The sequence below is a fragment of the Ambystoma mexicanum genome, chromosome 1q (genome assembly GCF_040938575.1).
Source record: "Ambystoma mexicanum isolate Mex_15411 chromosome 1q, UKY_AmexF1_1, whole genome shotgun sequence".
NCBI lineage: Eukaryota > Metazoa > Chordata > Amphibia > Caudata > Ambystomatidae > Ambystoma > Ambystoma mexicanum.
In genome coordinates, this window is record NC_090922.1 from 1026807547 (window position 1) to 1026821260 (window position 13714).

The window sequence follows — 13714 nt, forward strand, 5'->3', positions numbered from 1 at the left end:
TGTTCCGAACAGACCAAAAACTCTATTCACAACTGTAAAATAATTCACATTTCCGTCATGTAAAATTCTGCATCTTTTTCCATCTCTGTTCCTGGCAAATTAATTCAATACCTTTTTTTCAGATAAAATGTATCAGATTAGAAATAAAAATGGATCTTCAGTTCCTCACTCTACCAATAGTTTAAAAAAAAACAACATTTCTTTATTGATCGACTTGCATCTCTTCAACATTAGCCATACATTGTTAGGGTGTATTACAGCATTGGATAACGGGTGGATACATTCTGATACAGGTACAAATCCAGATATAACATAAGGTCAGGCCATCTGGCGCTGTGCCACCACATTGCACAAGGCAGGGAGTTTTCAGAAATTTTCCAGTACTCTGCCATTTGCCCTGTGCCCACCCAGCAGATGTGCAATATTGTATGCCTCAGGCTATCAACAGGAGATTGATCAGTCAGAATTACCCTCCCGGGTTAGCCAATATGCTGTGAGGGAATTCCATATGTTTTTGGGCCGATTTTGTAGCCCACAGAGGGTTGCATAATCCTTGTCCATGTCGCTTAATCAGATTAGATCTTTCAACCACATATTCGCCCCGGGGGGGGGGGGGTTGCGCTTGTCCATTTCATCAAAATACACCTCCTGGCAGCTATCATGCAGGTCGAGAGTAGCCTCCGATACTGTCGCTGCAACCCTGTTAGCCATCCAAACATGCAGCACAACAGCACACTGGCAAACAAAGATTCTTTTCCCAGGAAGCCAAAAGTATAAAATATGTAGTTGTTACGCTCACCTAGTATCCACGGGGACGCCACCCAGCTGCCGGAGCCCTGGTGCCCTTCTCAGTTGCTCCCGGGTATTATCAGCGAGGAGTTCTTTCTGGAAAACAGGTGGGCAATGTTCAAGATAGAGCAACTGGGGAAATAACCACCCAACACCCGGTATGCCCGCAGCTCCTCCCCGGGTCATTCCTCACCTTGTTTTGAGCTTTGGCGAGCTCTCCGTCCTGCCTTCTTGGCAGGGGCGCGTTGTCCTCTGTGGGCGATTGCAATCGAGTTACTTTACTGATCCTGCCCCTTTGAGTCTCTTAGGTAGGTCTTATTACTGTTATTCTGTAAGCCTTTCTTTGAACTAATGATGTCTTTTCTCTCCCAGTAGGTGCGCGAGAGCCCGCTGCGGGCCGTTGGTTGGATTTGGGCTCACCGGCGAGTGATGGTGTTTCGGGAGCGCCTCGACGCGTTAAGTGGGCGCAATGGTGCCGTGCTTCTGATAACCTGTTGTCTTTTATTCCCGTTGACCGCTGCGTTCACCGAAGCAGCGGTGCTGGTCGATGGGCGACTTGAGAAGTAACTTGCCGGCTCTGATGTAAAGGTCTAATGTCTCTTTTCTCTCTTTTTGCAGGTTCGAAGATCAAAAATGCTTACTTTTCCTTAGGTGCTGATTTGCCATCTGCGGTGGAATCTCAGGTAAGCTGCTGAAAATAACGATGTCCTTTTGTTTTGCAGGTGCGGACTTTGAGGTTCGAAGATACTGCAGAACACGATGAGCGTCACGTTGCTGGAAGGCAAAGTAACGCCAAGCGTGTACTGGAGTTCGGGTGTGGTTTATATAGCCTGCAGGCATCCTAGGTATCACTGGGCCTGCCACACCCAAAATGCTAGACCGCATGGTTCAGTTTAGGAACTGAGCCATGTGGAGGCATCCATGTTGTTGCGCAATGCCCTTCTGGGCCCTGATTACTGCTCTAGCATATGAGCCTGGCGCCAAAGGTGCTATGACTGACTCCAAGAGAGTCTGGGGGCAAATGTCAAGGCCCTTGAGGGCCTGATGGGGGTAGAAGTAGCCCACCTAGCCTGGCTCTCCAGGCTTAGGGCAGGGATTGTGACAGTAGGGCACAATTTAAAGTAAGAGATGTTGCAATAAACACAATATGTGCACCTCACAATACCTATTTCTCTCCCAGTGTTTACTAAGAAATTACTGGTGGGTGCTAAGCTAAACACCCCCTTGTCACCCGGCTTTCTTCCCCCTGGACAGTACAACCCACGGTTGGTGGCTTATGGCCCTTTGGCAAAATGAGCTGTATAACCCTGCCCGAGAGTTTTCTCAGCTGTGTTACCGGGTAAGAAATGTAGCCTTTCCATATAAGGGTTTCTCTTGGTTTGCTACTATGATGCTTACTAGAAGGATCCTCTGCACCTAACTGAGGTTTCTCAAGGGTTTGCAAGATTCTTTGTCTTGGTCTTCAGGCCTTGAATTTGACACCACTGTCCGGGCTAAAGCCCCAAGCTGGCTTCTCATGGTATGCTTCTCTTTTAGCCTTTCCCGTGCCAGTCTCTGGACACAGGTTCTCAAAAGGCCTCTCAGTCTAGCCTTTTCATTTAACGTGGCCTCCTATATGCTGTGGATTAACTTCAACAGCCACCACATTCTTTCTCTCCTTGTAGCTGCCTTCTTGGCTTTACCAACACAGCTTCTGATTTGCTCATACTCTCTCTCCTTCTACAATTACTGTGTCCTACAACTCATCTGAAATGCCATTCTAAAATCCACAAGGTCAGGAGGTTTCTGACTTTTTTCATAATGGTGCCGATAGAGTAATTGGGGAATTTAATTTGTGATGCAATTCCTGGGTTGTTTGCACAATATTTTAATGTCTCATGAATTGCCATTGCATAAAGTTTCCATTTGCTAACCAGGTGTGAGTGGTTGTCTTTAATTTATTCTCAGATGTGTTGGATTCCTTAATGAGCTGGATCGGCTGGGCTTCAGGACCTGTGTTCTGACATTACAAAAACATTGCCCTCCATTTTAAGTTCAGACAGCTGTGTTATGGCAGCCTCCTGAAAGACATTCAGACTCCTTCATTCCTGCGTAAGTGTAATCTCCGGCTGTCAGCATTCTCATGCTCAGCACAGCCCCCAATCTCTGTGATTTCCTTCATGGGTGCACTAATTGCTTCTGGCTATTGTTAATTTCCATTCCAGGATTCACAAATGTGACATACACTAGATTTCCAAGCCATTTGCCCGCATTGAACTGGAAACGGAGTCCAAATTGTTTTGAGACATGCTTGTCCTCTGAACTTCCCACTCTTCACAGAGACTTGTTGTCTTGGGTGATTCCTCTGGGGAACTAAAGGCTGAACTGATCATGATGCCAGATCCTCTTCACTATCCCTTAACACGCAAACATGCACATACCTCCATCGGAAATACAATGGTCCTTCCTTGTCCAGGACAGCTGACCGCCACCTGATTTGCCCAAGGGACCAATGGGTGAAAACTGCAAGATCCTCCATTTATGGCCACCCGGGGTTGCATCATTGAGAGGGTGGTTTCCTCTGGTCTCCAGACTTTCCAGTCTCCCCTTTGGGATGTTTAACATTTGCCTTGTCACACAACCAATGCAGGTCCTCTGGAAAAGGAAGTGGTGCCTGATGCATTTACAATCGACAGTTGGTGGCCTCCAATGGAATCAACAAAGTCATACAATTGGAGAGAGCCGATTGTTGTTCCAAGAGGCCTGGAAGTATTCCAAGACCAGATCAAAAGCAAAACAGTACGGGTCAGGATAAACAACTATGCCACAAAATCAGACTTGTATTGACAGGTGGCAGGTTGACGATTATTGATGGCATATTTAGTCCTATAAATATGTCTATGGGCAAAGAAGAAACTATTGAGCCTAAACGCGTCAGACATTCCAGCAGTAAACAACCACCGAGTGGATCGACTACTGGGTCCTATCTTCACTCCTCATTTGACTGAAGATATTTTTCAGCTAATCATTTACAGATGGTTTGGTCACTTTGGATGGATTTGTTCAACTCAGCAGTGAATGCCCTGTGTTCCAGGATTGTTCTTGTTCCAGATCCCATGGTTACTGTCTTCCCTGCATGTGGTTCTGTAAGAAAAAGGGGGGTCATTAGTGAGACAGTGGGAGAAGCAGATGTGAAACATGTGGTATTGATGGGTGCAGGATGGAAGTATCCCGTTCATGTGTGCCAATCTGTTTCTATAATGAAGAGTCCAAGATCTGATAGATTACAGCGTTATTTGGCTTGGTTAGCTGCTGACGTTAGAGTGTGAGCTATGGATAATGAGTAGAGCTTTGTCATGGCTTGATTAGTGTTGATGTGTTGATATGAGCTAGCCCTGTGGCGGCCTTCTTTGGGGGATTTATGTGCGTCGTGTACGGTCATAGGAGATTTTAGGGGGGAGTCGGTTAGTTGGGAGAAGAAGGTATGTTTGAATACTCAATTTCTGCCTCTTTTCCTAAGAGGCCTTTCCCCTCATTGTTCTCCTTGCATGAGTAATTGCAAAAACAAAGATGGCGAGTTACAGTTTTCCTTACAGCTACATTTTGGCTTGGGTGGATTTAGTTCCTGCTTCTCCAAAAGAAGTTCAACCAAAATTAATGCTTTCCAATCATGACCAATGCAACCAGAATCTTTACAATGGTTATCCCGCACATGAACTCTACAAGGCTTTGGCACTACAAATCTAAGCATCCTACAAACCCTTATCTTTGGTCTCATTTGTCAAGCACATGTTCTTATCAAAACTGAACATTACCTGGTTCTCTTATCATAGGATTCTGTGACTTGTTCATGTAGTTTCCAGCAGGGTTTATCAGTGTTAGCTGTAAGGGACCAGCTAGCAGCCATCAGCAATGTCTGGATTTTGTGGAATGATTTGGCAGCAGTGGAGAAATTAGCCAAACACGAAATTCATTAATATGAATTGAAGAAGCGCTACTGGAATGAACGAGTTTGGACAGTAAGACTAAGAAAGATAGCCCACTGTCTTTGTAAATACCTATAGTAATCTTTCGTATAAAATCAAAGGGATTATCAATAGAAACTGGAAAAAAGTGAAGACCGGAAATACACTTACCCCAATTAGTGGCTTTTAAAAATAAAAAACTAATATTCATATCATCATGAGAAATGACTTTGGCACAGCTAGGATTGAACCCCAACATGGGACCTTCTGGTGTCTCCTGCAGGTGGTAGGACATCATCCTTGCAGTAACTGCGTTATGTGTCGTCAGACCAGGAAAAATGTATCTGTAGATCTGGGACTAACACACAAATAGCTATTTAGAGAGGATACCAACTGCAATACGGAGAATGTTGTTTATATGATCGCCTGTCCTTGCCGGTCCATTTACATTGGTAAAACCAATCGCAAGTGCAAAACGAGGATGATAGAACATAGGAGCTGTATAAAAACCAAATTTAATTGGCCCTTTAGTCAAACATTTCATGGAAAAGGGGCACACTTTTACAGATTTTGAATGGACTATCCTTAAGAAAGTCAAGGACAACTCTAAGGAGGTTAACAAAAAATGGTTGAATTTGGAACAAAAGTCATTTTAGAGGAGAATATTGAGTGCCACAATGTTACTTGAATATACATCTACTATAAGAAATCTTTTGGTTTTGCAACATTATATTTAATGTAGACTCCATGATAATTTTTCCACTGTGGGCCTCATTACCATAATAACATCCTTTGGGAGAGTATAGATTTAGGATTACAATGTACTAATGTGAGATCTTAGAGGCTGATGCCTGATGTTTAATTCATGTTAGATTCTCCCTATGGGGGCATGGCTCCAACGGGGTCGGACCATCATAATGATTTCCATGGGGTGAATATGTGCTTAGTATCCAATTGTACTATTGCGAGACCTTAGAGATCCAAATTCATATGCTTATTTATTTGTAAGGCGCCAATGGCATCGGGGCAACAACATAAAGACAGGACGGCAATGACAATACAAAGAAACAGGACACTTGGTCTGTGGAGGAAGACCAGACATTGGTGTGTTCAGTATATATTACTGTCTTGTAGTTCAATTTATTTAAACATGAGTGTTTTCAGCTTTTTCCAGAAAATAAGGTGATTTATCTCTAATCTTAGGTTTAGGGCAGGCCATTCCAGTTTGTGGCTGCAGGGATCGGAAAGGCTCTGACTAGGGCGTTTGCTTTCTTGTGTGGTTTTACTATGAGTCCTAGTGCTTCTGACCTGAGTAAATGTGCTGGTAAGTATTGGGTAATCTTTGATTTCAGATATGCTGGAGCTTTCCCATATAGGCACTTGGGAACTAGTGTCATGGATTTAAACAGCACTCGATCTTCAATCTTCCACCAATGTAGCTCTTTCCAAGCTTCGCTGATATGTTCCGTTCTCTGTTTCTGCTGGATTATTCTGACCGCGTTGTTTTGTACTAGCTGATATTTGTTCATACTTTGCTTGTTGGCTCCAAGTAGTAGTGCATTACCATAGTCTAAGCAGGACAGTATGGTTGCTCTAGCAATAGTAATGCAGTTTGCTTCGTTAAGAAGGGGCTTGATTGCTCTGAGCAGTCTAAGATAATATGCACAGTTTTTATTCACATAGGATGCTTGAGCTTCGGAGCTTAAGGAGGCCTAAAGTGTCATGCCCAGGGTCTTACCCTTGTTCACTACCTGTACCTGGGTGTCTTTGATTTTGAAGGAGTTGTATTTCAAAGATAGCTTGCCCCTAGTCTGATTGGAATCAAAGAGCATTAGCTAAGTCTTTTTGCTGTTTAGACACATCCAGTTGCGATCCATCCAAGATTCTATAGTATTGTGTAAATCAGTGACTGTCCTGCTGTCTTTTTCATAATCACCACTTAGTTCTACTACTAGCTGTTTACCGTCAGCATAGTTTGTGAAATAAGTCTTTATCTTATCCAGTACCTCACAAAGAAACCTTAAGTACAGATTAAATAAAAGCGGAGACAGGCTCGCTCCCTGAAGGACCCCACAGAAGATGTCAGTTTCTTGGGAGAATTTATCTCTCCAGTGTACTCTCGATTTTCTGTTGACAAGGAAAGATACCCACCAGTCGTTTGCCTCTTTACAGCAGTTGGCTACTTTTTCAAGAGTCTGCTGGAGTAGCTTGTGATCTAGGAGATCAAAGGCAGCGCTGAGGTCGCGCAGGATCAGCAGGCCTGTCTTGCCTCGGTCAATAATATCCAGCATGTGTGACTGTAAGTCTAGCATAGCAGTCTCGGTGCTGTGTGCAGCCCGAAACCTGGATTGTTGAGGATGTAAGATCTCGTTGGACTCTACAAATGATTACAATTGTGCGGTTGCAACTTTGTCCATTATTTTGAGCGTGAAGTTGCAATTTGTAATGGGTCTGAGGTTTCCATGGTCTCACTAAGTTTGGTTTCTTCACAAAGGGAGTAATCGTGACTCTTTTTATGGTATTGGGTACCATTTTATCCTGAAAGGATTCGTTCACTATTCTGGTAAGCAGAGGTGCAAAGATGTCAGCATTACCAAGAATTATTTTAGGAGCTAGAAGGTTTTCAGTGCATGACGATGGCCTCATTGAGGCTAGAGTCCTGAGCATGTCTTCTGTGGTGATTGAGTGGAACGAGAATTGTTCAGATAGTTCCAGCTTTTCTGATGGAGTTGCTTGCCCAGTGTTGCCTTGGTTGAGTTGGGCATTATTTATCAGCTCCCTCTCTTTGATGATTTTGCTTGCAAAAGCCATCTGGGTTTTGTCGCATTCTTGCTGTGAAGGATTGTATGTGAGTGCTAGGGCAGCAGGCTTTTCTATATATTTTAATATCTCAAAGAGCTTACTTGGGGCGTTAGCGGCTGATTGAATTTGGTTGTTGAAGTAATTGTTCTTAGCCTCAAAGACGTTCTTGTTATAATTTCTCTCTATTTCCTTCCAGTTATCTTTGTTGTCCTGCAATGGATTTTTTAGCCATCTGGTTTCCCTTTTTCTCTTTTCTTTCTTTTGAGCTTTCAGTTCGAAGTGGAACCATTTTTGTGGTTGTTATTGGGTCTGACCAGTTTAGGGCGGATTGGGGCCTTTAGGTCAACTAAAGCTGTAAGCTAAAATTTCGTTGATGCATTTCTCTAAATGAGACCTTTCTATTTTCTTATAATTTCTACATGTGACCCGCGTGGCCTCGTTGGTACCCTTTTGAGTTGGGTGGGGCATGGTCAATGCAAAGGATACTCTAAAGTGGTCCGACCAACTGCAAGGTGTTGTCTCATAATAGTTAGTCTCAAGGTTGTTAGTAATAACCCAGCACGACAATAACTCAAGCCCGACCATGGCAAACTGCAACCAACTGGTTGCAGTTTGCCATGGTCGGGCTTGAGTTTTTAATGTGTAAGTTTATGTTGTTTAGAGCTTTCTCAAGGCCTGTTGCTTCCTTGTCTTTGGGATTTCCCCCCACACCCATCTGTTAAGATCACCTAGTACAAGGTGTTTTAGGCCACTCAGGAGCTGATTAAGTTTGTCGTTGAATTCTAGCATTGTGACCGGGGGTCGGTAAATCAAGACAATATTAAGGCAGTTGTTTTTTGAGGGCGCGTGTTTTAGATGTAGGATTTCACATCCATTGCATGTTAGAGTCGCAGGGAACATGTGAATGTTTTTTTGTGCAATTATATCAACCCCACCCTCTCCTTGCCCTGACTCCCTATTGGTATACTGTATGGTGTAACCCTCCGGGACTGCTGTAGCGCAGGTTGGGCCAACTGGTTCTTGTAGCCAAGATTGTGTTAAGCACATGAAGTCAATGGCTTCATCTATGATAAGATCGTGGATGCATATAGCGTGTTTATTTAATGATTGCATGTTAACTAAGCACACCTTGAGGTCTTTTGCGTGTTTAGGGGCGGTTGGGGTCAAGAGTTTAGGTTTTCCTGTCAGGGCTTTGTTTCCTTTTTTACTTTCCCCCTGGTTGAGTTTGATGCTGAGTGTTTCCCTCCTTATATGTGGAGAGGTAGACCCCTTCTGTTGGGTCTATTCTGCCCTGTTCCATGGTTTACAGAGCTATAGCTTGCACTGTTTCCATTCTCTGGCGGCACTGGAGCTTACTCAACAGATTCTCCACTATGTCTCCACCCATTTATGGATTTCCTTTGTAAAACAGTCTTGTTTTAGGGATTGACTTTGCAAAACAGTCTGGGTTTACAGGTTGCCTCAGCTGGGAGGAGCAAAAACATAAAATATCAGGTATGCTGTCTTTGCGGCTAAAAAAGAGCACCTTCACCCGCAGGGTTTCAGGTTTGTGTTGATACCAATGCCTTTCTTACACACCACACTTGAGTAATGTTGCGCCCCATGCTCTGGGTAACGGAAAAGATTGCATTGAAGATGTATTTATACTTCTTAATGATAGTACTGCAATTGCGCTTATGGAACATCACTTCATTATGGGCTATGTACTATGTCTACTGTTGATTTGCTAATTGTATAAGACTAAAGAAGCTGATAACGGCAAAGTCAAAATGCTTATGTGTTGGGTCTATTGTTTTAGTACTGTTTTAAAATGGTTGTACAATGACCTATCATGCCTGTGTTGTCAATGTAACAATGATGCCCATGGTTCCGTCTTCATTGTACTGGAGATGATATTAAGGCAGAGTATTGATTAAGTATAATGGGGGCAGCCATCCTGACAGTAGAACAGAGGATCAGGTGCATGGGGATGGCCTTTGTTACTTACTACCGCTGCATTTGTTTGCATTTGCGTGGGCTTCCCTTATTGTTTGTTTACAGGGATGCGTGTGCGCATCATTAATGACGTCATCACGCTACGTGATGACGTCACTGTATGTGTATAACGCATTGGCCATCTTGGATTCGCCCGGGCGGCCGTGATTGGGTCTAGTGAAAGGTAGATGAAGGTAAGAATGACCAAAACCTGGGATAATGAGAGATTGGGACTGTATTAGAAGTAGAATTACATGTATGGTTGCGATCATTGTCATTTTTTATTAACTTTTAGTTGGAGCATAATTGGCATTCAGGAGCCAGCTAGAAAGCCACAAATATGGTGTAAGATACATCATGGTGTTGGGGTAGAGGAGGATTCTATTACTCCACAAGTAAGTGCCTTCTATTAAATTTCCAGAGGGACTGGGACAGAGCGTGCACAATTGGGGACAAATTTAGACTTCTTGTGTTTCTGATCATTGCCTTCTAAATGATATAATGATATAAACAAAATATCATATCATAATCATTTGGAGCCAGTACTATTTTACTATTGAAAGATGGAGCACGTTTGAGAGATGAGGTACACGCTTAAGAGACAGCTTCAGCTATCCACTTAGGTAAGAATGCAGCTCATACGAGAGAAAGAGTTGGTCACATAAGGATAAACAACTGTTAAGGTTGTTTTTCTCGTTTTAGGTTAGCAATAGGAAGACAGGCTGGTATTTTCCCAAGAAAGGAAGACAGCAAAAAGCAACTCTTATGGTGGCAGTTTGTCTATAGACGTGTAATCGACAATACCATTGAGCTATATTATGATTGAATGTATCTGGGCACCCTTGGGGAAAGGGTTAAATGTGAGGACTAGTAATGAGACCAGTATAGTGTACTTAAATGATGTGTCTTTATCCCAGTGGGGATCCTCAACAAGACCAGGGTGATTGAAGGTTGCAAATAGCGTCCAGGCATGTTTTTATACACACAAGAGGACTATGCTCCTGATGAATGTCCAGCAGCTTTAGGCCTCACAAGGACAGAAACTTGTACAAGTTTGGCTATAAACACAGTGTCCGAATTGTGTATAGTAATCGCACACAAGTGTCAACCAGATCATTGAGATACTGGAAAAAATGATGTCCATTGCGGTTTTTTGTATTCTTGGGTAATCATGTACATGTTTGTAGACTTTATGGTCAGTTTTCAAGCATGAATTTTAGTGCTGTATGCTATAATATTCTGTGTAAGTACAAGTAATTATTTTGTAATAAAATTGAGAAATCTTATGGATATACCGATGGTAGATGTTAGGTCTATCCCTGGTAAATTGATGAGGCAATAATAACTGACACTCACTACTATACCTTCCTTTGGTTTGTTACAGTATATAGTTTCCCACGAAGTAGGGAGGTTGGTTACCCCCCAGTGGCTGTAGCTGATGTGAGCTTGGTGTTGAAGAGGCTATGGCAAAGAAAGCTAGTACCACAGTGAGATCTCCCTTTAGACAAGGAGGCCCTGAAGGCAAGGAATTTTAAGCAACTGGAAACAGTCCCAATCAACTAGTTATCAGCAAAAATCTTGCTCGTAACGTCTGGCTCAGCCCAGTAAGTCATGAATTAAAATCATTGTAAGTAGATCCATTGTATTGTAAGATGTTTTGTATTGAATAGTGGTGTATCCTATCTTGATAGAAATTCCAATGTTATGACGTTGTTACACATACAGCAAGATATCATTTTGCTTACATTTTCTCTGGCGTGACAAATAATGACAGTCCATCTTACTAACTCAACCCAGTGTGTGCTTCTAGGGTCTATGTTGAAAGGATGGGCGGATTCCAGAAGCCTGCATCTCTCCTTAAGGCCAGTCAACAAGTGAATGAAGCCATATGTAACTATTTTTAATTACTGGATAAGAATAGCCAACCAGAAAGATCACACAAGGGCTGGTTCGAAAGGGGCATCATGGAACATCTACCCACAGAATATCAGCATCCTGGGCAGTGCTGTGAGTTATGAGGGGTATCACTTAAAGATATCTGCAATGTTGCTATGCTCTCTGCATTCTTTTGTCATAATGAGCTGCAAATTAAGATTTCCTGTCTTCTTCGGTTTAACCTAAATATATGTTTTTCAATACTTCAATGATTCCAGTGTCTTCTAGTTGGCTGTGTTCTTTGAAGTCTAAGTGCAATTGATGTGTGTAAAGGACAAGGCACACCGTGAGTCCTTAAAACATCTTTATTAGCTCATGCAAGTATTTTCTCATATAAGGTCTGTCTCATGCATCATTCTTTCTCTATGCAAGGTAACCATTTTCAGCATCCTTCAAACCCCTTATGTGCCATATTCAAAATTCTTGACATTATACCACAGTGTGGTATTCTGGTTGAGTATATTGATTCAGCTTTTTCAGATTCAGATTCATCAGATTCAGATTCTGCTGTAAGAAAGGACTGAGATAAGGAGCAATGGACATGTGTCTAATGTTAAATTACTCATATGGTAATCACTGTTACATCCCGTCAAAATGGTATTCGTCTCAATCTTGCATCCCTCCCCCAATACACAGTATACGCTGTTAATCAACCAGGCTTTATGTTACTTGGGGAGCTACAGGAACAACAAGTGAAGGCAGGGGATCCTCATGGTAAATGGGGTATTGTTTTCTTATGGGAAGTTTTAGGGCCCGTCAAAGGAGAAACACTGCTCGCCAAGTAAGGACTAAGGCAAGGATGAATTGGAGTAAGAGTGATAAGAGTTTTGCAGGCAGGTAATTAGGCATTAACATCCATCATTCTTTTCTGCATTAGTAATGCAGTTGTCACACTTCAAGGCTTTTTACATCATGAAGTTGCATCGCTTGAATCAAACACAAATTTGTGATGGAAATGTCCACGCACCTGTCCATTAATGCAGCCTCCAGCTATAATATTGGAATCCGTTGGACAGAATTGAAAGCAGCAGATTTCCTCTGGGCATTCTAGCATCAACTAAAGAGAAATATTACAAAATACAAACAAATATATAATAAGATCAGTGGTCCAACGATGGAGAATATTATAGAGCCATAAACAAACATGTAAAATATGTGGTTTAATACATGTAGCCATCAGCAGGGCTGTAGAAGTAAAAGAGTTGATTTAGTTGCAATGTTTGTTTGTCTTTATTGGAAGTTGTACTGAATAGTATTTTATAGCATTGAAATACAGTGTATGATAGTTGAATGAGTATTGCCATCAAACAAATGATTTCTTAAGATATACACCACAAGGCTTTTGAGATCATATCACCATATGCTTTAACTTTATGACTATTTTAAAGGGAAATGGTTTGCTTAGATAATTTCATTAATACGTTATGTTGAAGCAAACGTTAGCGTATTTAAGAAAATTATTATACCTTTGAATACTTATTTTCAAGTTCCACTATAAAGGTGCATATGGAGAACTTCCATGTAGAATGAAAAATATATAAACAGTCCCGCCTCAGTAGCTCAAACTCCACCATGCCCAATTAATTTTAAGTGAACAGGTCATGGGAGAAGACAAGAAAAGTGTATAAGCTTAATGGACATGGCCAACCTCTTGTCAGCCTTCCTGATGATACCTCGATGCGTGTATACTCAAGGTAGCATCAGGGTTGTACTTGAGCTGGGTGGAATAGGAAGCTCCACCTGCCCCTGATGTCACCCGGGCTGTGGCAGGACAGGGTGATGTCAGGCATGGCAAAGGTTTCTACACCATGGGCCCTAAAGAAATTTAACCCAGAACAACGGGAGGTTGGGAAGAATAAAGACAACTTTTTATTAATTTATCACAACATGCTCCTGTCACCGATTGGATGTACCCGAGTCTTCTGATGTTGTTCCTTGAAGAGATACGGCCTGTCTCTATGAGAAGCTGCACTGTCTCTGGAATAGAAACACCAGGAGGCATATGACAACCAAGAGCGGCAGCCAAAGGAAAACCCTTCCGGCAGATGGAATTCGGGACCTTGTAAATTGTTCAATGAGCGGGGGCATCTTGGTTTTGGGGTTCCCAAATAGGGAGAGGAGTGCCTGATGGTCTGTGATGAGGACAAATGTCAGTTCAATGATGAAATGGTGGAACTTCTCTTACGCCCAGACAGCGGTTAGACTTTCGGATTCCGCCTGGGAGTACGCTTGCTCGATGGTGGAAAGTGCTCTGCTGGCATAGGCAACCA

At 42.5% G+C, this 13714-nt stretch overlaps 1 protein-coding gene across 1 annotated transcript in view; it reads right to left on the bottom strand.

Annotated features, from left to right (window-relative positions):
• Positions 1-13714, bottom strand: part of DNAI3 (dynein axonemal intermediate chain 3) — a 2012519-nt gene that overhangs the window by 1151072 nt on the left and 847733 nt on the right. Inside the window, exon 11 of the mRNA XM_069641699.1 lies at positions 12412-12501. Within this exon, the coding sequence (XP_069497800.1) occupies positions 12412-12501 (90 nt within the window). The remainder of the gene's footprint in view (positions 1-12411; positions 12502-13714) is intronic.